At 33.9% G+C, this 26,223-nt stretch overlaps 1 protein-coding gene and 1 long non-coding RNA gene across 3 annotated transcripts; one reads left to right on the top strand and one right to left on the bottom strand.

The window, feature by feature from the left end:
- Positions 1 to 365: 365 nt before the first annotated feature.
- LOC127543705 (uncharacterized) lies at positions 366 to 2,593 on the bottom strand. The gene is made up of 2 exons (XR_007949282.1): positions 1,580 to 2,593; positions 366 to 828 (listed from the first exon to the last, which is right to left on the bottom strand). It is a non-coding gene; the product is annotated as an uncharacterized LOC127543705 (long non-coding RNA).
- On the top strand, positions 847 to 25,942 carry LOC127543703 (carbonic anhydrase 2-like). 2 transcript variants are annotated; one of them, XM_051969954.1, is made up of 7 exons: positions 847 to 1,437; positions 2,600 to 2,797; positions 15,581 to 15,702; positions 18,435 to 18,527; positions 20,408 to 20,470; positions 21,094 to 21,249; positions 25,174 to 25,942. In XM_051969954.1, exons 1-7 carry the CDS (start codon positions 1,398 to 1,400, stop codon positions 25,297 to 25,299), a joined length of 798 nt encoding a protein of 265 aa, XP_051825914.1. In that variant the 5' UTR covers positions 847 to 1,397; the 3' UTR covers positions 25,300 to 25,942. The 2 variants fall into 2 exon arrangements, with proteins under 2 accessions (XP_051825914.1, XP_051825913.1); XM_051969953.1 differs by lacking the exon at positions 21,094 to 21,249 and adding an exon at positions 22,734 to 22,889 and having other exon boundaries at positions 863 to 1,437.
- The last annotated feature ends 281 nt before the right edge of the window (positions 25,943 to 26,223 follow it).

Genomic DNA, 26,223 nt, shown 5'->3' with positions numbered 1-26,223 from the left:
TTGCATAGTCTAAAGAACTGTTCTGGGAGTCAGAAAAAACTTTGGTTCACTTGCCTCCTCTGACACCTGTAGTGACTGCGTGACCTTCTCAAGTCAGGTAACCCTTTCCGGTGCAAGACAAAGAAACTCTATTTGCACATGCAAGGATAAATGTCCTCTCTGGGAGCAATCTACACCTATGAAATGGTAGATTTGAGCAAATGAACAAAAACAACAAAAAAACAAAAAAAGAGTGCAAGGTGCAAAAAAAGTGTGCAAGGTGCAAAAAAGTGTGCAAGCTTCAACAGAGAGAGCCTGCTGTCAAGGAGTTTGCAGTCTCGTAGTGGTGGTGGGAGAGAATAAAGATTATACAAGTTCTATATAAATTGACGAAAATATAGGCGAGGGTCAAACTGAAGGAGGCGGCAAGAATTACCCAAAGTGGGTAGGGTTTTCAACAAAGTAATTTTAAAAAAGAAGACATTGTGTGAAATTCTGCTGGATTCAAATGCCAAAAAATGAATCTTTCTGAGTGCCTAGAGAAGAATGTGTGCGGTGTACAGGGGAAAAAAAGTGCCTCCTTCCCCCTCAGAATTTCCAGGATCACCCAGGAGGGGGCAGCGCCAACTTACATTGCTCCCAGCCCCAGGCAGGCAGGCAGCGCAGCTCTTCTCAATGTACCAGGAACAGTATCCCCACATGCCCCAAGGTCACACTGCTCCTACAGCTCTAGCCCCAGGGCCACGGAAATAATGCGTCCACCCTCCCCGCGGAGGCTCTCCGGACTCTGGGAAGTAGTGCATCTTGGCCAAGAAGCTCCTTGACCCTGGACGATGTCACCACGGCAATCTAAATGGGGGAAAGTAAAGGATAGAGTGTATCGGGTCTGGAGCCGAGAGAACCACCGCAGGGAGGGGGATGGGGTGCATCTAGACGCTTTCCTGCTAAGCTCCCGGGCTGCTTCTACAGCAGCGCTTCGGGTGCTTGAGGCTGGGCCGGGAGATCCTGGTTCTGTTCTCTCCACCTTAACCTGGACCTGCTGCTCTGTGCAAGGGAAATGTCAGCGCACCCAAATAACTAGGGAGCCTTCCAGCCAGGAGGAGAGGAAGGCGCGGGAGAGCGGCCCAGAGATTATATAGGGGAGTTTTCCACGCCTTCTTCCAGCCCGCCCTGACCGGGCTCAGCCTTCCGAGATAACATCCCAACTACTGCCCTCCCTCCCCCAAGTCCAACCAGTGTCTCCTACCCCCACCCTTAACCATCTCCTCCCTTTCTCCCCCCACCTCCCCGGTCGCAAAGGGGGTTGGCGGGAGCCTATAAAAGCCCATCATAGAAAGAGCCGGGGACAGACTTGCAGTAACCAGTGCAGAGGTGCAATTCAAGAGCTAATTACTAAACCCTGACCAGCTTGCAAGACCATGTCCCAACACCACTGGGGATATGAGCCAGGCGTGAACGGTGAGTGAAAGCGTACGGAAAGAAGGGACGACTTCCTTCCCTCTTCCTTCCCCTTCAACTGTCCTCTGCCCCAAATCCCCAATTGCCCACGACGAGCCAGAGAAGATGGTGATGGCTGGAGCGTGGCTCCTCCGCACTGCACCTGCTGTTTACTGCAGCTTCAGCTTTGCAAGCTTGAGGCTCAGGTGCACATGGGGATCTCCCGGGCGCGCCCCGCTTCCCAAGCCTCTCTTCTGTCTTGGGTTCCCAGCTGAGGCATGGGACTGGTCCCCTTATCCACTATTACGTTTCCCTTTGGGTCGCTGGGCAACCGGGTAGGTACTGTCGAGGAATCAATGATCCTGCTCCCTGCCTTTGGCAAGCAGGGCAGGAGGAGGTAGGACAGGGAGATCTCCCTAAACCCTGATCCCTCTTCTCCCCTCATCCCCCCTTTAAAGGAGAGAGAGATATGGCTCAAAGTACCTTTAGGGAATTTTGAGATCCAAAATACTCATCTAAAAGAACGTTGGGCATTGTTTTTAGCCGAAAGGCAAAGACACAGCCCGCACGTCCTCCAAGCTGTCTGTGACTCACAGATCTTTTCCCAAGGACTGTCCCATTCCTCCGTGTAGGAGAGCAGCTTCCTACTGGCTGTTTTATTTCCGTTATGCTGTGTTTCTGAGAGTTTTCCTTTCTAGTCTACCACCTTGTAATTGAAGGATTCATTAGGAATCCGAATGAATTGGTACATAACTTTAGGTTTTCTGAAGCTTTGAAAAGGGCAGAAAGGAATGTGGAGAGGAGGGCAGTTTGTCTCCAAATCCATAAAAGAATCAAAACCCGATTCTTGCACTCATTAACCCCGCCATTTCATTCATAATTAAAATAAATAAAATATATGAAAACGCCTTGATAACAAAAATGCCTTTTTAGAGTTGCACGCAAATATAGAGTCTGAATACTATCGTTACCAAATTAAATACTTTTAAATGTCTGCAGGAAGTAGAGACCGTGTAAGTGGAGGATCTACAGAACTGCCTTCCAGCCCGGCGGTCAGCATTGTCTATCTGGTTGCAATGACCTGTTGTCTGTTGCACTTTCTAATAAAGGGCTCTCCTCGGGTAGGTTTGGCCTTTGTACATTCTTCTCTTAAAAGATACACATGTTTCTCTTTTCACCATAGGACCAGAAAAATGGCATGAGGCTTTTCCTATTGCCCGTGGAAAACGACAGTCTCCTGTGGAAATTGAGTTCTCTAAAACACTGTATGACGGTTCTCTGAAACCTCTGCAGATCACCTATGACCCCAGTGACGCTAAGAGGATCATCAACAATGGTCATTCTTTCAACGTCGAGTTTGATGATTCCACTGATACATCAGGTAGGTTAGTCTCTGAAATGAGCACCCTCTATAATAGAACTTTCAGTTTATTGGAGTAGTGGAGAATAGAGGGAGGTGAGAGCTTCAATTATCTTAATTTTTATCAAAAAAGATTTAAGACAACTTAAAAAAAACTACAAACAAATAAATGTGCCAGCTGAAAGTCCCCAGAAGTGCGTTCTTGTACCTTCTCTAAAGTGAAGCTTTTAATTTTGCCTGCACAGCTCCAGGCACCCAATAAATGCTGCTTTATCTATAGTTTGGCTGATTTACTTTAGTAGTTAGTGTTCTCATTCTTTTAAACGTGGTGGGTTAGTACATATTTCTTTTCGGGTGGATTTGTTTCATCCCGGGCAAACTAATGGAGGGCAGACTGATTTTGTTTGCTTGTTTTGTCTTCTATCAAAATTAGACTTGCACTTGATGGTGGATTGATAAATACTTGTTTTAGATTGGATAATTGTGGCCTCTGGCAAAAGTTTTCTCCCAAAGTAAAATGGATAAACTATATTCCTTCTAAATAACCACAAAATATAAACTAATGATAGGGTATATATGTATAATGTAGAAAATGTATATTTAGAACTATTGAGTTTTTTAAAAATTCTATAATCTTAAAGTATATTGACAATGTATGATAATCTTGTTATCAAACCAGCAGTGAGAAGAAGAAAGGGTAATGGCAATCTAGCAGATTTGAAAATTCTTGGAAACATTAACATTTTGTTTATGTCTGGTTTCTGTTCTTGGCTGATAACAAGTAGCAGTACACCCATCATCTGTCCAGATCACTTGCACATAAACCTAGATATTTTTTATATATGGGAATATACATACATATTGGATGTTACTGATAAAATAGTTACTGCATTTTCTTTGTAACAGATATTTGCTCATAATGAATAATTTTAACTTATAATTTGTATTTCTTATAGTTTCCAAATATAGAGCAGCACACAAACAGATGCTTAATAAATGTTTCTTTACTCTTGAATTGAAAGTTGTGCTGTTATATGGGATACTCTCTTTCCTTTCCCTCTCTTATTTTCTCTCTCCCCTTCCTTCCTTCCTTCCTTCCTTCCTTCCTTCCTTCCTTCTTTCCTTCCTTCCTTCCTTCCTTCCTTCCTTCCTTCCTTCCTTCCTTCCTTCCTTCCTTCCTTCCTTCCTTCCTTTCTTCCTTCTTTCCTCTTCTTTCTTATTCTTCCTCCCCCTCTCCTGTTTTTTCTTCTTCTTCTTCTTCTTCTTCTTCTTTTTTTTTTTTGGTAGAAACAGGGAAAGAATTTAGAGACAGTAGCAGCCTTATTTGGCTACTGGCTGATTTAACTTGTCAGTGCCTTATTTTCCTAAATTTTTTTTTGTGTTGTCATCTTGCAAATACTTCAGGAAATAAGTTATCTGTGCCTAAAATCTTTTTTTGTAAGTGAATAAGCTGGGGAAGGGAAAGGACAAAGAAGGAAGATTGGGAAAAGACATATATTCCCCTCCACTACATATCCAATGTATCCCATGTATGTTGGTACAACCTGAATGATTTTAGCTAGTACTTCAGTGTCTGTTGTCTGTTTAATGGTCAGACTATTTTAGTAGGTAAATTTTATATTCAGTAGCATTCATAAACCATGAGAAGCTCTTTGGATTTTTAAAAAATCTGTTTTTTTGCAGGATTTTTACATTTAGTTGATTGATTAGTGTTTCCATTAAAATTGAGGGATTTTGAATAGACTATTTTTACTATCAGGTAAAGAAGATTTTTGCAATTAGTATATGATGTGTAAGTCTACATCAAGGCTGGAGGCCTTGGGGGAAAGTGCAGATTTAGAAAACATACTATGAAATTTCATGATTAAGTTGTCTGGAAATGTTGTCTTTAAGCACTGTGACATGTCTCAAGTAACTTTTTGAGAGATAATACCTGTAATGTGAAGCAATTGAGTTGTTCCACCTGAAAAAGGGCAAGAGATAAATATAGAAATGTTTCCTAAAACTCTATAAAACTCATTGGTTGCATGCTAAATGCTTGCACATACGAACACACCCACATCTGATGCCCTGAACTATCCCTACATATTCATCATGTTTTTCTGTAATATACTAAAGCAATTTGGTAGAAAAGGAATTCGATTAGAAACCAGAATGCATGGATTCAAATTGAGCTTCTGAGTCTTACTAGTTGTGTGACATCAGAAGCAGATCATTTTATTTCTTTGAGCTTTGTAAAATGAGGTATTTGGATTATAATGATAGCTAGCATTTATATTTGCCTCTACTGCTGTACAAGTCATCTCACTTATAATCTCTAGATAGCCTCCAAGATTCCTTTCTACTATAAATTCTAGGTATATCTGTATTAAAAGATAAGTTAATTTCTTACTGTATTCTTCAAACATCTGTCAAATGTGAATATGCCATCAGCATTCTAGTAATAGCGTATATTGTCTAGTAATTCATATCTAACATGGATAAGACACATTTTATTGATAGATTCACAGCCATATTTGACAACCACTTGAAGATCAGAGTTAGGAAGTTATTTAACTAGTCACACATGTTGAAATTTTAATGACAATAAGTGTGAAATGTCTTCTCATGTGTTGAGCAGTCAAGGAATATCAGGTTTCTAAGGTTGTTAAATCATTTCCTTATTTTTATTCCAGATAGCTGAAAATTAACTGCAGAATCCTTTTTCTCTATGGAGTCCATAATTTGGCTATTATTTTAAAAATATTTTATTTGCTATTGGCCATTTTCCCAAACCTGATGGAACAAAAGTAATTTTTCAAAGAGATTTTTTTTGCATTTTACATATCCTATAAATTATAAAATATTTATAATACTAAAATGAAATTATTATTTAATATCTTTAAAATTTTGTCTACAAATACAACTTTTTTTGGTACCTAGATTTTAGATGATTTACCCCCTCATATATTCCATTTTTTTTGCCTATGGTCTTTTCCTTTGAATATTTACTTTGTTGATTATTAACTGTTCTAGGATTATTGTAACTTAAAACAATAAATTTAGAACACCACAATGTAATCTGGCAAATCTTTTAAGCTATTTAAAAAAAAAACAACACCTTTTGTACACATTCAATAAATAGTGATCACAGAACATTTAAGAACTCCCAGTGCAGTCTTGAAGTCAGGAAGACTCATCTTCCTGAATTCAAATCTAACCTTACACACTAACTAACTTATATGACCCTGGGAAAAAACCCTGTTATTTCTTTCTCCAACTCATTTTACAGATGAATAACCAAAATAAACATGGTTAAATGCCTTTTTCAGGGTCACACAGCTAGCTACTACTAAGTGTCTGAAGCTATAATTGAATGGTTGTCCTGATTCTATCTACTATGCTACCTAGTTGCTCCCAACTTTTTGTATGCAGTAATTTATAGTTTTGGGTGCACTGAGAAGTTAACTGACTTATGCAGGTGTCAAATAATGTCTGGAGCAAGACTTGAACAAGAACTTGAGCAAGTCAAGTTCTTCTTGACTCAAAGATTGCCCCTCTTTCCACTGTACACCTGCTTTTTTTCATTTATATCTTTAGGACCCTGAGAAAGCACTTAACTTATCAGTTGCTCAAGCAAACTCTTAAGTCTTTTCATTTTCCAAAAAAATTGCTTGACACACATTAATTTCTTACCAGCAGTATACTACATCAACAATAATAGCAATGATAATAATAAAGTGATCCAGAGCTAGGCTTATTGGATATCTAAAAGAATTTATGCTTAAAATAATATTATTATTATTAATATTAATATACATTAGCAGTAAGATATAGAACATTCTGCTAAGTTTATGTATCTGCAGTTAAGTCAATAATTATATTATATAACTATAATTTAGAACTCATGAATTTTTTTGAAATAAATACAATAGATGTTAGCAGGTGGCTTATTTTACTATTTTATAAAATTAATAATTCAGTGGTGATATTTTCTAGGGTAGTTCTTCCACTTAGGAGATGAGACCAGGTGTGTCTCGGAGTTCAATGTTAGACTATCCCATTTAGGAAAAATGTCACTAAAAATATACAAGGAAAAACAGTAAATGTCTGAGCATCAGAAGTAAAAACAGAAATTGAAGTCCATCAAAGTAAAAATCAATCATGCTGGTAAATGGAGTGGTTTCTTAGATGTGAGGTAGACATTGTTTGTAATTGAGAATCTATCATGTTTTAGACATAATTCATAGGGTGGTACTTCTAGAGACTTTAGCAAATTCCTGTCCCAGTAATGGATTATTGCAATATGCTTGGGTAATAAGGATTGGTGTTATTAAGATGACATTATGTAGATTCATCTGAATCATAATAAAAGTTTCCATTTGTCTCTCACACTAAAGAAAAATGTTCTTAAATTAAAAAAAAGAATTATTTAACCTTTCAAAATTATTTCTGCTGTGTGTATAAGCAAATGACTCAAAAAGTCAGAAAAAATATTTATTGCTTTACTTGCATGCTTAGACAATTGAATGACTAAAACTTCAAAGTTTTAAAGTGGTTCAATAATTTATTTTTGTTTTGACCAGATGACATGACTTTTCTTTCTTGTTATAAACCCATTATAAACATCCCTTTTGTTGAGGATTTTTTTTTTATAGTGTGTTAACATTTTTAGATTTCCTGTAAGTCTTCATTTCCTGCATTTAGAAACTCCACTTCATTTGCTTCCTTTTATCATGCTATCTTCTCACTTCATTTTCATAGTAACATTTCAAATTTAGGGAACTTTTCAATGATTCCAAATTTTTTTTTATTCTGTAAATATCACATAACTATAATGCCAGAGGCTAAAACTAACTAATATGACTGAGAGTTGAAACAAAACTGAACTCTTAATCACTTTTATTATATTGGTTTAACTTACTATATTTCTTTTTAACTGTGGAATTAATAAGCTTTAATCAGAAGTTTTGGTTAAAACTATTACTCAGTAATCTTATAAACTTTTAAACAAGTTAATGAAAAATTGCTAATCCATTTATAATGACTATTAAAAAATTCTTAAATGATTCCAAGTGATTTGAGATCTTTTATTAAAAGTTTGATTTTAAGACATTTTGAACATAGCTTATTAATAATGTAAAAACACATTAATTGCAAGCAATCTTGTAAAATGATTTTTTCCACATTGTTGTCCATTTTGTTGGATCAAAATATGTATTTCTAATAGTCTCGGTTGGAATGTCTTTGCTTAGAAACTTTAATTATGTTAGTCAGGTAACTTGTATTTTAAAGGGGAAGAAAAAAAATAAATTTAAGTAATGTTCACAGTAGAGACTATTTTCCACTTCCTAGATCAGAGACTAGTGAATGCACCAAATTTCTATTGTACACTTCCAAACCTATTCTATATTGTTTGTTTCCTTCCAAATATCTGATTGAACCAATGAATTTAATTTGAATAATATATTGAATTTCCTTAATAAGGAAAAACAAAGAAGGTCCTGGAATACCTGAAATCTGAGGTACAAGCATTAATATGGGACATGTAGTGTACTACAATAATTTGTATCATTTGTCATGGTGCCCTACCTGTATGGTTCATTATGCCCATATCAAAGACTTTATACATGAATTTAACAACACTTTGTTTAAATTATGTTCTGTTTTCATTTCTTTTTAAAAAAATTATGGTTGTTCTCCTTATTCATTAACATGCTTTTTTATTTTTATTTTCATTTTTCAAATACATATTTTAAAAAATAGTCTGTTCCTATCACTACCTATTCTGAGTAATTTAATTAAAAAAACTCACTACATTTACAATCTGCCAAAAACCCCTCCCACATATTAGCCATATAAACCTCATATTAGTTATGTTTATGCTTACATAAACATATACATATACATATATACACACATATCTCCCACATTTCTTTGGAGATGAATGGTATTTCACATACATATGTTAAGCACCTAACTACTACATGGCAACATATCCATAATGTCAAAGATTTATCTATATCAAACACCAATTGATATACCTTCTTCTTGTTATCTATTAGGACACCTTACACAGGACTTCTATTTTGAACTTTTCATTTTACAAAGTTACTCTTACTATCCAAAAAGCATTTTGTTTTTTATAATTCCTAAATATTACTAACCAAATCCAAAATCATTGTTTTTGGTTAATAATTAAGTATAGCTTTATATTTTTCATAGTATTGCCCATTTGTTTGTAGAAAGTCACAATTCTCTTAATATTTTTTAATTAATGATTTACAAAGATAATTTTCTTTGAGTGATGGATTTGAGGGACAATTAGCATTCACTGAGGCCTTTATAATCTCTTTGAATACCTTTTCCCCATACATGAAAAAATGCATGCACAGGCTTGAAGAGAATTGATGTAATGGAAGTGAGTTAATTCTGAAGTGAATTAAATTGCACTTTGAGAAGAGATTAGAAAGACAACAGAAATACTCTTATTGATTATGTGTGCACTTGCCTGTATATTGGCACCTATCGAAAAAATAAAAATGAAATTCAGTTTGGCTCTTTTGGACTTTGGAGGCATAATATGAATTGCCTAAGTCTTTTTTGAAGCCAGTTTCACTTTTAGAATCTCATTTAATTAATTTAAATAGGTAAAGGGGTATTGGATTCAAAGTTGGAATAAACTTTATTTGGAGGTAATTAATATTTCTTCATTGGAGAGAGAAGGAAACTGGGGAGCCCAGAAGCTAAAGGGAATTGTCCACATTCATGAATAGAGCCTAGATTTGAGCCTTAATTCTTTTATTCTAAATTCAGCACTCTTCTGTTATATCATTCTTTAGAAGTTAACATTAATAAGTATAATGAAAAATAAATTTTATTTACAAAGCTTTACACCTTGTATTTTCTGTTAATTCTGTTAATTGGCTTTATTATTTAAAACATAAAATTTGTTTTATCCACAGAATATAATTAGAATATTCTATGTATTTTTAATTGCTGTATATATGTGCATATACATATATATGCACAAAAAACTTTTATCAATGGATTCTACAAATCAGAAATTCTTTTTTTTCCTCTGAAAATTTTTTTTCACTTTCTTGTGTAGTTTATATGTACCAGAAGGTATTTCTTCTTTTTAAGTACTAGAAAACTGGAGAAAAAATGCAAACAAACAAACAAAACTGTTAACTTTTTACTTTTTGTTTATTGATGGCCTAATTTAAAAAATCAGATACTATATACATATTAATTTGTATTGTTGGTATGTAATGCATATAATTTCTTTCTTTCTTTTTTTTTTTTTTTTTTTTTTTTTTTTACTACATTAGACTCTTTATATATAGAAATTACTCAGCAATATGCTTTCTTGTTGAACATTTGAAATGTACAGTATACTTAATTGTTTTAGGTCAGTTGGAGCTTTAAAGTGCTGATATTTTAATTTGCATTAAGTTTTGATGTGTCTCATTCCTTTGTAAAGTGGAAAATCTTATCTTTTTTTCCCCCACATCCTTCCTAGGGAGTTTGTATCCCTGTCTTGGTGTGTGTGTGTGTGTGTGTGTGTGTGTGTGTGTGTGTGTGTGTGTGTGTGTGTGTGTTAATTAGGCCCCTAGATTTTTTTAAAAAATAAACTTTGAGTCTCTATGTTTTCTCTTCTCCTCTCCCCCCCAGGAAATCTTTCTTCTCTGAAATGATAAAAGTTTAGAAAATGTTCAAGTTGATAGAATAGTATTTTTTAGTCATATAAATGAACTAAACTGTGCTTTGTGCTCAGTTGCCTTTAACCCAAAAACCTTCTTTTTCTCTTTTTTAAATGAAAGGAAGTGAGTTTGAGAATCAATATTAATTTACTTTTAGAAGAATTCATGGCATGCTTTGGCTACCCTGGCTGCTTTTAATTCACTTCCAGACTTAAAAACAGTTTCTAAGAAACAATCAATTGAATAAAAAGCAGAAATGCAAATGCCTGCACCAGTTATACATTGTATTTTATAACATATATATCATGTTATATATAATGTAATTATGTTATATTTTATAATACAGTTATTATGTTACATATATAATAAATATATAAAATATAAGCAATTGTATATGGGTTTTGGAGAGAATTTTTCAACCCAGAGCAACTTATTTTGAAAATGAATCCTGGTTACAATAGAAAAACGCAGAAAATTAATTATTGAAACCTGATTAGTTTGGAATATTAATATAATCAATTCTGAATTGATAGTCTCTGTTTTTTAATTTACTTAAAAATATGTTATAAATGGACAAGGATTTGAAAATCACATACACAAAGGTTACAAAAAACAACTGCAATAAGGTTTATTTGACTCACAATTTAAAATTGACAGGATTCATCCAGGGAGGTAAATAAACTTTAGAGGAATTAAAGAAGATTGATTGAGCCAGCTTCTTGACATAGTCTCATTTAATTTATTTTGACACATCAGCTGCCATCTAAGTGTGTTAGTTTCATGGGAGTAATGTATGCTTATAAAAAGAATTCCCATAAAATACCTGTCAGTCCATTAGTTTGAAAGCAGATTATTAATACATTGTATATTTCAGAAAATTAACTTTTGAGTAAAAAAACTATCTTGCATTTTAATGAAATAATTGTCTTTTGTTTTTTAGTTTGAAGAATAGCTGATGCTGAGGCAAAGGCATAATGCATCCTTTATAGGCCAATCCTATTACAATAGATTTTTGTTTATAGTTGTTTTGTTTGGAAAGATACAATTTGTACAGTACATAATCAAATCCATGTTTATAAAAAGCCATGTTAACTCTGTCAGGATACATTTTCCCCCAATTGGTGTGAGAGTGGGATTATCAGAATTGGTGATTTCATTCTTGTAAGATATTATTTTACTATCTCAAAAACTTGCTCTATATCACAATGGCAATTTCCTGATTTAGAGAGTGGTTTGAGGGGGACTGAGAAGGTGTGTGTTATTCTGGGAGGTAGCTGAAATCACACTTGAGCCCTGGACTGGCTGACTGGACATTCAATCTACTTCTGTATCTTATCCTTTTTTCCCTATTAAAAAATAATTCAAAAGCTCATTGTACACAGAATAGATTGGCTAGTGGGGTCATTGGGAGAGTACTAAGGAAGCCTTGTGGGAAAATTCCTTTCAATTATTAATTTTCCCAGTTAAAACTCAAGTTTTCCCAGAAGAAAGTTTGGAGTTCAACACTCCCTTCAGTTAACGAACATTTTTTAAGCACCATGTACAGCCTGGTCCTGTGCTAAACCCCAAGTATAAAAAGAAAAGCAAAAGACCCTTAAAGTTTTGCCATCTAATAATAGTTATCCTTTAAATACCTAATAATGCCTAATCTACAGCTAAATTTGTGGCTCCCAGAACAAAGAGGCATTGAGTAAGTTTTGACTGGGGAGACAATGATAAGAGAAGATGATGTGAGATGTAAACTTAGGTTTTCTAAATTGAGAACCTGAAAACCTTGAGGACTGAGTGTTAGGGGGAAGACGGCAAGAAGAGGTGGTCAGGTAGAGGACAAAGTTGTATGGATTTAAAAGTGTAGCTCTAGGTTGGCCCTGCTTTGATTTACACTCAGATTCCATTCAGTTCCTTAAAATCACTAGAGCTCCTCTTCCCTCCGGTCACAGAAAAGACATCTCAGTTTCTCTCTTAGGCCAATCCCAGATTACTCTTCCTTACTCTTTCTTAAGGACTTTCTTCCTCCATTAATTTTCAACTCTATTACTCTGGCTCATCCAATACCTTCCCGAAAGCACTTAGATTTTTAAAATCCAGATTAGTTTCCTTTTAACCATCCTCTTCTATTCTGTCTCATTTCTCTCCTCAAGTTTGCCACATGTTACCCTGTGTTTCTATCTCTGTGTCATCTTCTCAACCCTTGAAAGTTCCCTTTGAAAAATCTCCAATGAGACATAAGAGATAATATTTAGAAAGGATTTAGTACAGTGCAGTGCATACAGCAGGTACCTAATAAATGCAAATTCCTTTCCTTTTCTTCTAGTGACCTAACATTCCAAGGTGCTTTTTTTTTTTTTTTTTAATTTCCCATCTTCCCTGACCTCCCTGCAACTGTACATCAGATCTTCCCTTAATTTTGGATAAATAATTTTCTGCTTTTCCTTCTTACTCTGCTTTCTCTGCCTCCTTAGCTGGCTTTGTCCTCTTTCTGACCCTTGAAAAACAGGTGTTCCCCAAGCCCTCTTCTCTTACCATTCTATTAGATCTCCTTTGGCAATCTTATTCATCTGGAAGCTTCAACTCCTTATTAGCTCTGTTTTGTGGCTTCCCAAATTTTTGTCTTCATCAATTACCTCTCTTCTATTTTCCAGGCCCACTTTTATATGTCCTCTATATCCTCAAGAAAATTGTTCAAAAAATCTCTTTACTTGGGATTTACTTTCTTTTTTCCCCTCTGGGAAATTACACACACTAAAGCTTTGCTATATTTTGTTTTGAATGTTTACTTTGTGAGACTTATTCTTAACAAGTTTAACTTAAATAAATGTTGAACTGTGCATTCAGCCAAACAGACCATGGTCTGGGGCCACTATTCTATGTTTGATGGTGTTCCTAATAATCTATTTGTTCATCTTTTCCCATTGGGGGCAAGGACAGTTTTAATGCCACCTCAAAGTCAGCCCTGGTGTACATTGTTTTTTTCTGAGCTGTAGTGTTTTATATTTACAAGTCTATTTTGCAATGTAGGAATCATTGACAGAAGACACAACTTGACTGTTTGGAAAGGCTCCTCATTAGACTGGCTTCACAGGGATGAATTTTTCCGTCATAGCCGCTCTTAAAGCTAGTTTGGGAATCTACATCTGTGAGAGAGTAGCCATAAGGATGAAATCATTGATTCTTTCATGCTAGAAGGACCAGGGATATCACTCTATGCAAAATTTTAATTATATTTTTACCCCAAAATAATAATTTTTATGCTATCTAATTTTTTGCTTTATGGATTTTCTTAAGTGTATTTTTTCAATCAATAAAATTTGATTTTTCAAGGTTTATTATTCAGTCCTTAGAAGGACTGAGTATTATTTTGTAGCAATTCAGATCAAGAAGCTCTCCTAACAGTGAAAATTTATATTTAAAATTCTATTAAAGCAGATGTTACAAAAAAGTGTTTTATTTAATCACTATTTTCAATGTTTGGAGATGACTTAATATGCCGTATAAATTAGTTATCTGCAAAGAATAATCCTTACTGTTGGTGAAGAGAAAAAAAATCTATATTTAGGCACCAGTTTGTCAAAGTTTTATTTAATATAATATTAAATCTATAGACAAGTGATTTTCTGGCATAGATAAAGATGTACAAACTGATATTGGCCCCTCAGCCACTTCCATGTCCTCTGAGATGGCAATTTCAGATAATACTCTTAAGGAATTTAGAACAAGGAAAAAATATTTTAAAATATATCCTGGGTTAACATTGCAGAATTGATCAAACATATCTCTTTTCCCTTTTTTCTGTTACAACCATCTTTGAGGAATTAGTAGGATTCTTCCCAAAGATCTGTAAAACAAAAATCAGAATTGGGGGAATGCCAAATTAGTCTAATTAACTTTATTTACTAATTTAATAATTCAACAGGGGAAAACTTGGTCAACTAACTCCATTTTTAGTACAGGCTAAGCTAAATACTGCTATGAGTTATGCCTTTAAGTATCCTACATAAAAACATTTTGAGTGATTCTGTTTTTTTTTAAATCATTACAAATTAAAACAACTCTGAGGTACCACTTTTTTACCTCTCAGATTGTCTTAAATGACAGGAAAAGATAATGATATATGTTGAAGGAGATATTGGAAAACTGGGACCTTAATTGCATTGTTGGTGGAGTTGTAAATTGATCCAACCATTCTGGAGAGCAATTTGTAACTATGCTCAAAGGGCTATCGAATTCTGCATATCTTTTGATCCAGCAATGTCTTTATAGGTCTGTATTCCAAAAAAATCATAAAAAGAGAAAATGTGCAAACATGACATGTAACATGTGCAAAAAAATGTTTGTGGCAGCTCTTTTTGTAGTGGCAAGACACTGGAAACTGAGTGGATGCTCATCAGTTGGAGAATGGCTGGAATAAGTTATGGTATATGAATGTTATGGAATATTATTGTTCTGTTAAAAAAAATGATCAGCAGGATGATTTCAGAAAGACCTGGAGATATTTACATGAACTGATGCTAAGTGAAATAAGTAGAACCAAGAGAATATTGTATACAGCAACAAGATTATGTGTTGATCAGTTGTGATGGACTTAGCTCTTTTCAAAAAAGGGAGTGCTTCAGACCAATTTCAGTAGATTTGTGATGGAAAGAGCCATGTGTATCCAGAGAGAACCATGGGTACTGAATGTGGATCACAACATAGCATTTTTACCATTGTTGTTTGCTTGTTTGTCTTTTTCCTCTCATTTTTTTTTCTTTTTTGATCTGATTTTTTTCCTTGTGCATCATGATAAATGTGGAAATATGCTTAGAAGAACTGCACATTTAACTCATTGTGTTATTTGCTGTCTAGGATGAAGGAGGAAAGCAAAGAGAGAGGGAGAATTTTTTAAAAATAATTCTTTTAAAAATAAAATTGAACAAAGAAACTCTATGAGACATTGATATGATAAAATAAAATAAAGTTAAAAATTTCTTTTAAAACCCAAGCAGTCATTTATTATAGTAGAATATATTTGAATTTGAATTTCTAGTTCACTGAGTAGAAACATTACTAACAAAAGTCTTGTATTATAATTCAGAGGGAATTTTATTATGGGCAGTAACATTATTTCTTTGAATTTCAGTACTATCTGGAGGACCTCTGATTGGGAAGTACAGATTGATCCAATTTCATTTTCACTGGGGCAGCAGTACTAATGTTGAGGGCTCCGAGCATATTTTGGATGGAAAGCAATATGCAGCTGAGGTAGGAAAGTCTTTTTTTCTTTTTATCAATGCATATTCAGGTAATGACTGTTTTGAAAAATCTTGTTAAAAACTTTAAACTTCTATACTTTGCTTCATCCATGATTTTCTTAATATATGTAGTGCCTCCAATGGTTTCTCTTCAAGTCATTTGTGTATAGCTCTTGTTACTATACTTTTGTGATCTTTGCCATCTTTGCCAAATGTTTAGGGGAATTGGAGAATGGAAGGGGATAGGGAATTCCTTTAAGTCTTTTGTTTTTATGGAGAAAGCTGTGTAGTACCCACTGTCTATCATTTTCAATATATGACTAGTTTCATAACTTATTCCAACCCCACTTTTCCAAATCTTCTCTTACAAAAAGACCTTAACATTTGAAGAGTGAGACTTCCTCCTTATGACAATTTAAAAGTTCTGAGAGATCAAGTTTCTGGGTAAATTAAAATCAATTTTTTAAACTACTTCTTGAAAGTAGTCAACAAAAACAGGATGATTGTCCCCAGGGTAGCCAAAGAGACTGAACTTCTTGATATTTATATTTGATATTTATAAAGTCTTTTAAAAAGGGGATGTACAATCAATTTTGTGAAATTCAATTTTGGTCAACAAGAGTGAATATTAATAATGGAAATTGGGCTATATTAAAGGTCTTTGGATAGGTGACTTGGATCCACCAAATCTTGACTTAAGGAGATTATCAGTTTCCATATCACTTGACTGACAAAAGAGAGAATTGATGTTTCCCAGACCTGTAAGAGCAATGGGCAGGAATGCAATTATTAGTCTAAAATTAGAATTTTTTTTTTTACTCTCTGATTAGATCTTGACCTGAGTAAATTCCATATTGATTAGTTTCTAGATGAGGATATAGAAGAGGGGAAAAACTTAAAGTGCTTTGTAAATATTAAAATACCATATAAACTCCAGCTATTGGAGCTATTGGCAGCTAGTGGACCTGTTTGAATCCTTGTTATTTACTATCTCTGAGACCATTAGCAAGTATGCTAATTTCTCTGTGCCTTCATTTGCTCATCCACAAAAGGAAGGGGATTGACTTTTCTAATATCTTAAATTCAAGTTGTACAAGACTGAATTAATTATCTTTCCTTTTAAACCTTCCTCCCCCCCTCTTCCCTATTACTCTTGAGGGCAATACCATCTTCCTAGTCTTTCAGGATTATAACCTGGGAATTACCATGTGTCATTCATTCTTTCTCCCCTACCTTCCCCCAGTCCAATCTGTTGCCAAAGCCTGTTGATTATACTTTTGCAACATTTCTCCAATAAGTCACCATTTTTCCTGAGATATTGCACCCACTTTAGTACACGCCTATATCACCTCACTTCTGGACTATTTTATTAGCTGTCACTGAGTCTGAAGTATCCCAGAGTCATGGTTTCTCAGCTAGTTTGAAAGAATTCAAAGAGATTTTCTTGGAGTCAAAAATGATCAACTAGTCTCTAGGAGACTCCAGCAAAGTACAGGAAAAGTAGGAGAGAGCTTATATGATGGAATTTGGGGATTTCATCTGGCAGGATAACAGCCTACATGGGAGAATGAGGTTGAACATAAGAAGTCAGGATATAATCTTTTTCTGGGGGAGGGGAGGTGTCAGATAAAGAAGTCAGGATATGGCTCTTACAAAGAAAAATTAAGGCCAGGTGGGGAAAGGATGTGGCTTTAACAAAAAACAAGTAAAGACCCAGGATGCCAATCAGATAAGGAAACAAGATGGAGGTTCTTACTAGGTCCTGAATTTTAGCAAAATCCTATTGACAGGTAAGTTTATTGCTCCATATTCCTTAGCTAGATACACAGTTTGTCTTTTGGGAAGAGAACATTCTGGGGTCAAGATCTAGGGATTCCTAGAGTCTCTGTGCCCTCTAATCTTTCCCTACTCCAGTCTATCCTCCAGTCAGCCCTAAAGTGATTTTTCTAAAGCACAGATCTTACCTCATAACCCTCCTACTCAATAAAATCCAGTGGTTTCCTATTACTTATCCAGGAGCAATTCTATGAAATGCTCAGTTGGCATTCAGAGTCATTTGTAACCTAGCCTTTCCGCCTTCTTTCTGTTAATTTTTTCCTATTTATCCTAATTATGGTATACTATTTATTTATTTGTTTGTACCTTGTCTCCCTTATTAAGTTGTAACCTCCTTGAGGACAGGGACTGTCTCTTATATCTCCAGCAACTTAGCACATAGTAGACATTTAATAAGGGTTTATTGATTCTTTGATTAAATATTCTGCCCAGCTCTTAACTATGATTATCAAAGAGAAACAAGTAGTTTACATCCAAAGTGTTGTGATTTTCTCTTCATTATTACTATTGATAAAGTTTATTTTTATAAAAGAAGAAGTAGAAAGTCCTTTGTTCCTCCAATTAACTGCACCCTCCTCTTTGGAGATACTTTGTATTTACTTAGTTATATTTTAAATTAAATTATATGTATATATAGGATCTATCTTTTCCTCCCTTCCTCACCCCCTATATTATTTGTATCTTATGTGGTAAGAACTATTGAGTTTTTATCTTTAGGACCTGTAACATAATGGCTACTTCAAAACATTTTAATAGATGTATCTATTATCTACACCATTCCTTTCTTTAAATATTGTTTTACATATAACTTGAAAGTACTATCATAGTAAAAGATGCTATTGAATAAAATTACCTTGTTCTTGAATTTTTATTACTCTGTGTTTTTATGTTCTTTTGTGATTTTAGCTTCACTTGGTTCATTGGAATACAAAATATGAAAGTTTCAAGGTTGCTGTGACCAAAGATGACGGACTGGCTGTTATTGGGATCTTTTTAGAGGTTAGTTGTTTTGTTTTTCTTGAATGTTCTAGCATAACTGGGCCTCCTCTCATCTAAGTTATCTCACATTAGCATATTGGAAAGGTTAGAATATTCAATGAAAATTCTTAGTAAATGCTTCAAATGTTAAAAGCTATTGTGCCCAATTATGTCCTTCAAATACTTTAAAAGATCTATGATTTCATTAGCATCCATCTGTATGATGGATGCTAGAATATATATTCTGCAATGGATGCTGTATAATAAATTATCTCACAAGACTGTCTTGAATAAAATGCTTTGTAAACATAAAAATTCTCTGCAAATATGTTATAATTATTAACCAAATCTGCCCTCAAATAACATACATATTTTGGTCCTAACTGAAGTCTTCCTGAAATCTATCACTATCACAGTCAACCAGGCTTAAAACTCTGGTCTTCATATCAATTTCTCACTGTTTTTTACTCATAAACAATCTCTTACCAAGATATCCTGAATTCCCAAATACATCCCCTTCTCTATTATAAGACTACCGCTACTCTGATATAGACTTTTATTATTCCACACTGGGAATAATGCCAGAGCCTGCTGGTCTACCTGCTGTGTCAAGTCTTTTCCCCATTTCTTTTTATCTATCTATCTATCTATCTATCTATCTATCTGTTTTTGCTGAGGCAATTGGGGTTAAGTTACTTGCCCAGAGTCACATAGCTAGGAAGTGTTACGTATTTGAGGCCAGATTTGAACTCAGGTCTTCCTGACTTCAGGGTTGGTGCTCTATCCCCTGCACCAACAAGCTGCCCTCTCTTCCCCATTTCAATTCATCCTCCATTCAACTGCCAAAGAGATTTTTCAAAAGTATAGTTCTGACTGTGCCCACAATCAATACAAAATCCTCTTTAGCCTTCAAAAACCTTCTTAATCTACTCCTTTCTTCTGTTTCACTTCTTCAATCTTCTTATACCTTTCTCTTCTTCACCATATATTCAATCCAATCTCATAATTATCAATTAAATTTAAACTTAACCTCCTGATAGAATCCAAGCAATAGATGATAACTGTATAATGAATATGCAGTTCAGACTTTAAAACAGCCATTAGACCATGGGAATCCTTTTTATTTTTTTGCTGATGTTTGGAGTTAGTGAAGTTGGTCTCAGTTTCATAGAAACGAGAGAGCTTGGGCTTAGAGCTTCTGCCAAATACTGGCTCTGGGATGGAGGGAAAATCAAATACCCTCTCTCAGACCTGTTGGCACCTCTCTGCAAATCTTAGAGAGGCTGACTTAGAATGGGAGGAGGGAATTTTCTCATGTGTTTCTGCAATCAAAGGTTTCTTCACTCACACTAGTTATTATATGCCTCCTTTGCCTCAATTATCAACGTGTCCTATTGCTTCCAGTGCCATCTCCAGTCATCCTGATCTATAGCTAGCCACTGGACCCAGATGGCTCTCAAGGAGAAAATGAGGCAGGTAGCCTCCCTCACTTAAAATCAATACACTTGCATGTTATGGCATCCCCTCTCTGATGCCATGGTTTTCTTTAAGAATTAAGGACAAACAACAACTTCTTTTTTGTGTCCAAACAGTCCAAAATGTAGAAAAGGTTTTGTCAAGTTGAAAAGATAATTTCATTAGTATATATTAGCAAAGTGGATAATTCAAGATGGAAAGTAAATTCTTAAATTTAATTGCATAATTGACCAATCTCTATTTTACTTTGGATTATATAAATACAAGCTACAATTGTTTGCTCATAAAAGGCAACACGAAACTCCTGTTAAAACAATTAGGTCTGATATTCTATGAATCTAATCCCTCCCACTCTATTATATTGGGTATGGTAAGTTAAAGCTGTAATAGTACAAACCATATTCTCTGTATGTATCACATTATAGGTGGGACATGACAAACCAGAACTTCAGAAAATCATTAATGCTATGAGTAACATTCGAACAAAGGTAAGATGATCATCTTTTGGTGCCACTTTAATATTTGTTGGTACTATGTTAGATTTTATTTTCTACCCCATCTGATTTTAGAAAAATCCTCAAATTATGTATCTGTTTTAGATATAATATTCAGGATTTTGATCAATCACAGTAAAGGTGTAGACTTGTAAACTTTAATTCCTATTATTCAGTTACCAACGTTCCTTTATTTTCATGTTTTAGTGTGATTCTAATCCATAGTAGGGATGAATAAGTATTTAAATTTCCTATCCACCACTGTGATTCATTCTGCTTTGATACTATCTTAAGTTATTTCCCTCACTATTTGGGTCTCCTGTGTTTAAATGTCTTAAGGAGTAGGTACTGCATAAAATGTAATTGATAACCCAATGGAAAAATAATAGGCTATTTTAGAGGACAATATATGAAATAGATATTTGTAAATCATACTTTCTAAATAAAATTAATCCCTATTTTTCAACACTATTCATTTTCGTTATGTTTTTTGTTTTTTGTTTTTTTACTAAATATGGATCCTTCCCTTAATGAGCATCATTGCTAAAAGAGAGATATATACATATGGATATGCTCCTTCTATGATATTTTAAATGTTTTGTTTTGTTTTGTTTAAGGGTGAAAATGTAGCTTTCACTAACTTTAACCCAGCTTGTCTTCTTCCTGAGTGTTTGGATTATTATACTTATCCTGGCTCATTGACCACTCCTCCTCTCTTGGAATGTGTGACCTGGATTGTTTTAAAAGAGCCTATCTGTCTGAGCCATGCACAGGTATGTTTCTTATTGATAGATTTGCTTATTTTAAAAGAGTTAACTGTAGTTTTATTGATAAATAGTGCTCTCTGAATCTTAAGGAAGTTCACAGTTTTCATCTAAAAAAAATCTTACAAAAAGAATTTGAAAAATATATATGTTATGTTATGATTGGCAAATTACAAAAAAGTGATGCAGATTTTAAGATGATTTTGGAAGTATATACATAGGCAAATATAAATACATTTTAGGACTAGAGCACATAATCAGAGTATAGAATATAGAATGTCAGCCATTTTATAGAAGTTTATATTTTATAGAAAATTCATTAATTTAGATTTTGGTTTGCAAATAGATCATCTGGAACAATATATATTTAATTTTTTAGTGCTCACTCTTTGGAAATTTTTAAAAAATTTTGTGTTCCTGAGACATCTTATTGTTTCTCATATCCTATATTAAATATTACAAAGTGATTGAGCTTTCTATAGTATTCCTGAGATGCAGCAATGTTACTAACATTTTATAACAACTTATTAACATGTTTTTTAAAATGTTAAGACTTTGTCACACTTAAACGCTTTGATTAATCTATGGTCTTAAAGAAAATCAAAATCTATTTATTCTGTGCCTACTATGTGTCAAGGCTAGGCTCAGTGCTGGAGGTACAAATGTCATGAATGAACCAAACTCTAATTTCTAAGCTTGCAAGGAAGTATAATTTTGTTGATAAAGTAGATCATAACCTGTTCCTGGATGAGAAGACATCTAACCCTTGTCCGTATTTTCTCCCAAACTGTGCATTAGAGGGTCTGCTCAGAATCTGTCCATTAGTTTTCATGTTCTCTTACTGTGTGATTAACCTATCTCATTTTCTACTCTTGCAGCTATCTGATGACAATCTTTAATCATATTAAGCTAGCATAATCTTAAACAATAATAGTCCTTCCTCATCCCCTTGGTTTGTAATGTATAGATAGTTATAGAGTTTGATCCTTTTAAGGATTTATATAACAATGTTCTGGAGCTTGATGTAATCCCCCCAATATGCAAACAGAGCTTGAACTGGACTACCTCTATGCTAGGGGCAAATAACTTTTATAAGCATCTACTTCCTTGTTCTATGGCTTGTTTCACATCCATCTACTTGGATTCACTCCTTATTATTCTTGGAATTCCTTCCTCTTAGAATCCCTTATTTCCTCCAAAACTCAGTTCAAATGTTGCTAATTATATAAAGCCGTTTCTGATCCATCCAGGGAGGATGTCCTCCTCCCATCCCAATGTTATCTTGTACTTACTTTGTATAAACATCTGTATACACATAGTGTTTTCTCTGAGAGAAAACAAGCTCCATGAGGGTAGGAGTTGCTGATTGTTTTTTGTTTTTTTACTAAATATGGATCCTTCCCTTAATGAGCATCATTGCTAAAAGAGAGATATATACATATGGATATGCTCCTTCTATGATATTTTAAATGTTTTGTTTTGTTTTGTTTAAGGGTGAAAATGTAGCTTTCACTAACTTTAACCCAGCTTGTCTTCTTCCTGAGTGTTTGGATTATTATACTTATCCTGGCTCATTGACCGTTCCTCCTCTCTTGGAATGTGTGACCTGGATTGTTTTAAAAGAGCCTATCTGTCTGAGCCCTGCACAGGTATGTTTCTTATTGATAGATTTGCTTATTTTAAAAGAGTTAACTGTAGTTTTATTGATAAATAGTGCTCTATGAATCTTAAGAAAGTTCACAGTTTTCATCTAAAGAAACATCTTACAAAAAGAATTTTAAAAATATATATGTTATGTTATGATTGGCAAATTACAAAAAAGTGATGCAGATTTTAAGATAATTTTGGAAGTATATACATAGGCAAATATAAATACATTTTAGGATTAGAGCACATAATCAGAGTATAGAATATAGAATGTCAGTCATTTTATAGAAGTTTATATTTTATAGAAAATTCTTTAGTTTAGATTTTGGTTTGCAAATAGATCATCTTGAACAATATATATTTAATTTTTTAGCATTCACTCTTTGGAAATTTTTTAAAAATTTTGTGTTCCTGAGACATCTTTGTTTCTCATGTCCTATATTAAATATTACAAAGTGATTGAGCTTTCTATAGTATTCCTGAGATGCAGCTATGTTACTAACATTTTATAATATCTTATTAACATATTTTTTAAAATGTTAAGATTTGTCACACTTAAACGCTTTGATTAATCTATGGTCTTAAAGAAAATCAAAATCTATTTATTCTGTGCCTACTATGTGTCAAGGCTAGGCTCAGTGCTGGAGGTACAAATGTCATGAATGAACCAAACTCTAATTTCTAAGCTTGCAAGGAAGTATAATTTTGTTGATAAAGTAGATCATAACCTGTTCCTGGATGAAAAGACATCTAACCCTTGTCCGTATTTTCTCCCAAACTGTGCATTAGAGGGTCTGCTCAGAATCTGCCCATTAGTTTTCATGTTCTCTTACTGTGTGATTAACCTATCTCATTTTCTAATCTTGCAGCTATCTGATGACAATTTTAAATCATATTAAGCTAGCATAATCTTAAACAATAATAGTCCTTCCTCATCCCCTTGGTTTGTCTTGTATAGATAGTTATAGAATTTGATCCTTTTAAGGATTTATATAACAATATTCTGGAGCTTGATGTAATCCTCCCAATATGCAAACAGAGCTTCTGGATAATCTTACCATCTCTTCAATTTGAACTGGACAACCTCTATGCTAGGGGCAAATAACTTTTATAAGCATCTACTTCCTTGTTCTATGCCTTGTTTCACATCCATCTGCTTGGATTCACTCCTTATTATTCTTGGAATTCCTTCCTCTTAGAATCCCTTATTTCCTCCAAAACTCAGTTCAAATGTTGCTAATTATATAAAGCCGTTTCTGATCCATCCAGGGAGGATGTCCTCCTCCCATCCCAATGTTATCTTGTACTTACTTTGTATAAACATCTGTATACACATAGTGTTTTCTCTGAGAGAAAACAAGCTCCATGAGGGTAGGAGCTGCTGATTCTTTTTTGTCTTTCTATGCTCCTTGCTAACACAATGCCATTCACATCATAGTTACTTAATAAATTCATAAATGCTTTCCTTCTGATCTTATATGTATGTGTATAAAACCTTTTAAATTTAGTGTAATCAAAATTATCCATTTTACACCTCACTACTCTCTATCTCTTGTTTATAAGTATGATAAATATGTTTTATGTTCTTCAAATTTTCTTGTAATGTCTCTCTTTATATATGGATCATATATTCATTTTGACTTTATCTTGGTAAATAGTGTAAGATACTGGTTTATGCCCAATTTCTGCCACATTGTTTTCCTATTTTCTGAAACATTTAACTTCAAAATAAATACAATTTATTCTTAAATTAATACCTAGAGTAATAGTGACTTCAGTAGGTTGATAATGAAATATATATCTTGGTAGATAGGTAATGGCCTCAAAATTCAGAATGAGAGATACATTCTCAGATATAACCTATGTTATTTATTTTGCTTTACTATACCTTATTACAAGGGAGGACTATGTCCATAGTGACATTTTTTTTTAAAAGAGTATCCATGAAGCATTTTTTATAAAGCATAAAAGAAAAAAAAAGTACAGAAAGGGTATTGTTTTGTTTACCACCTTGTACATACATACATATGCCTATTTCTTTAAACCAAAGTTTCACAATTTCTTAATGCAAGTCTTGTTATTGCTCTTTAAATTTAATTTTTAAAATCGTTTATTAAGTTAAGTACAAGGTACTGTGCTAGATAGTAGGGATTGTGCAGTTATAAGCAAAAGTTTTGATGCCTATGGAAATTGGATATTCCAGCTATAGTATCCCAGTTTGAGCTTGAGTTATATCATGAGTACCTGCTTGAAAGTTAATATGAATGCTTTCTTTTTGTTTTCCAGATGAAAGAATTTTACTGCCTTTACTTCACTGCTGAGGGAGAAAAACCTGCAAAACACATGATGTGCAATTGGCGCCCTGTTCAGCCCCTCAATGACAGGATAATTAAAAGATCTTTCAAAAGTTGATTTTTGTAGAAAATGACCCTCTCTAACTAAGCACAAATCTGTCTGTACACTGGTAGCATCTATTCTAGTCTCAATCCTTTTGTATGTGTACTGGAATTTCTATCTCATAAAATATAAAAAGGTTGTAGACCAAGTTAAGATGTTCTTAATGTGTGAACCCCAGTAACCTACAAGTGCAGATCTATGTGCAATGCTTGGCAAGGTGCTTAGTGATAGCTATGCTTTTTTCTCTATCAAGAACCCATAAAATTGTTCCTTCCTCCCCTATGATAGGGCATATGAGTGCCTAGAGCTGTAAATCATTATTACGCTGTTTTAAAATATAGCAAAGCAGAAAAATTGAAGACAAATCTCTAATAAGTGATTAAATTGCATCAATATAAAGTGTGAGAAGGCAGAATTAATAATAATGATTCCAAGAGATTACATTTAAGATGTTGAAATATAATTTTTACAAATTCTTATATGTTTGTAGAAATGATGTTTTTGTGAATTTTGAATTAAGTATTATCTAGAAAAACATTTTAATTATAGTTATTTAAAATACAGATTATATTTCCATTCAGAGGATATATACCATAATTTAAAGAAAAATTCATATTGTATTTTAGATATATGTTGGCTAATAAAATAAATAATTATGTTTTGGCTTATAATCTTCTTTATGATCTGGGCCTATGAGTAAAAAAGGAGAAATTTTTTGCGACTTAGATGTTACAATAAAACTTTATTTGGTAGATTAAGAAGTATACCTATTATCTTTGAAGGGAAGCACAAAAAATCACAGAAAAAATAACTATGACAAAAGGAAGAGAAAGAGAACCTAAATATATTCCCATCCAATTCACATCCATGAATCCAAGGTTCATGAAAGTGTAACAGACCCAATGCATTTGCTTGGTGAGGCAGTTATAATGATTTTGG

Source organism: Antechinus flavipes, chromosome 1, assembly GCF_016432865.1.
Source record: "Antechinus flavipes isolate AdamAnt ecotype Samford, QLD, Australia chromosome 1, AdamAnt_v2, whole genome shotgun sequence".
NCBI classification, from domain to species: domain Eukaryota; kingdom Metazoa; phylum Chordata; class Mammalia; order Dasyuromorphia; family Dasyuridae; genus Antechinus; species Antechinus flavipes.
This window is presented reverse-complemented; position numbering and strand designations above follow the sequence as displayed.

Coding starts and splice junctions, on each gene's coding strand:
- LOC127543703 (XM_051969954.1), top strand. CDS start 1,398: ATGTCCCAACACCACTGGGGATATGAGCCAGGCGTGAACG. Junction 2,798..15,580: donor TGATTCCACTGATACATCAG/GTAGGTTAGTCT, acceptor TTTGAATTTCAG/TACTATCTGGAGGACCTCTG. Junction 15,703..18,434: donor GAAAGCAATATGCAGCTGAG/GTAGGAAAGTCT, acceptor TTGTGATTTTAG/CTTCACTTGGTTCATTGGAA.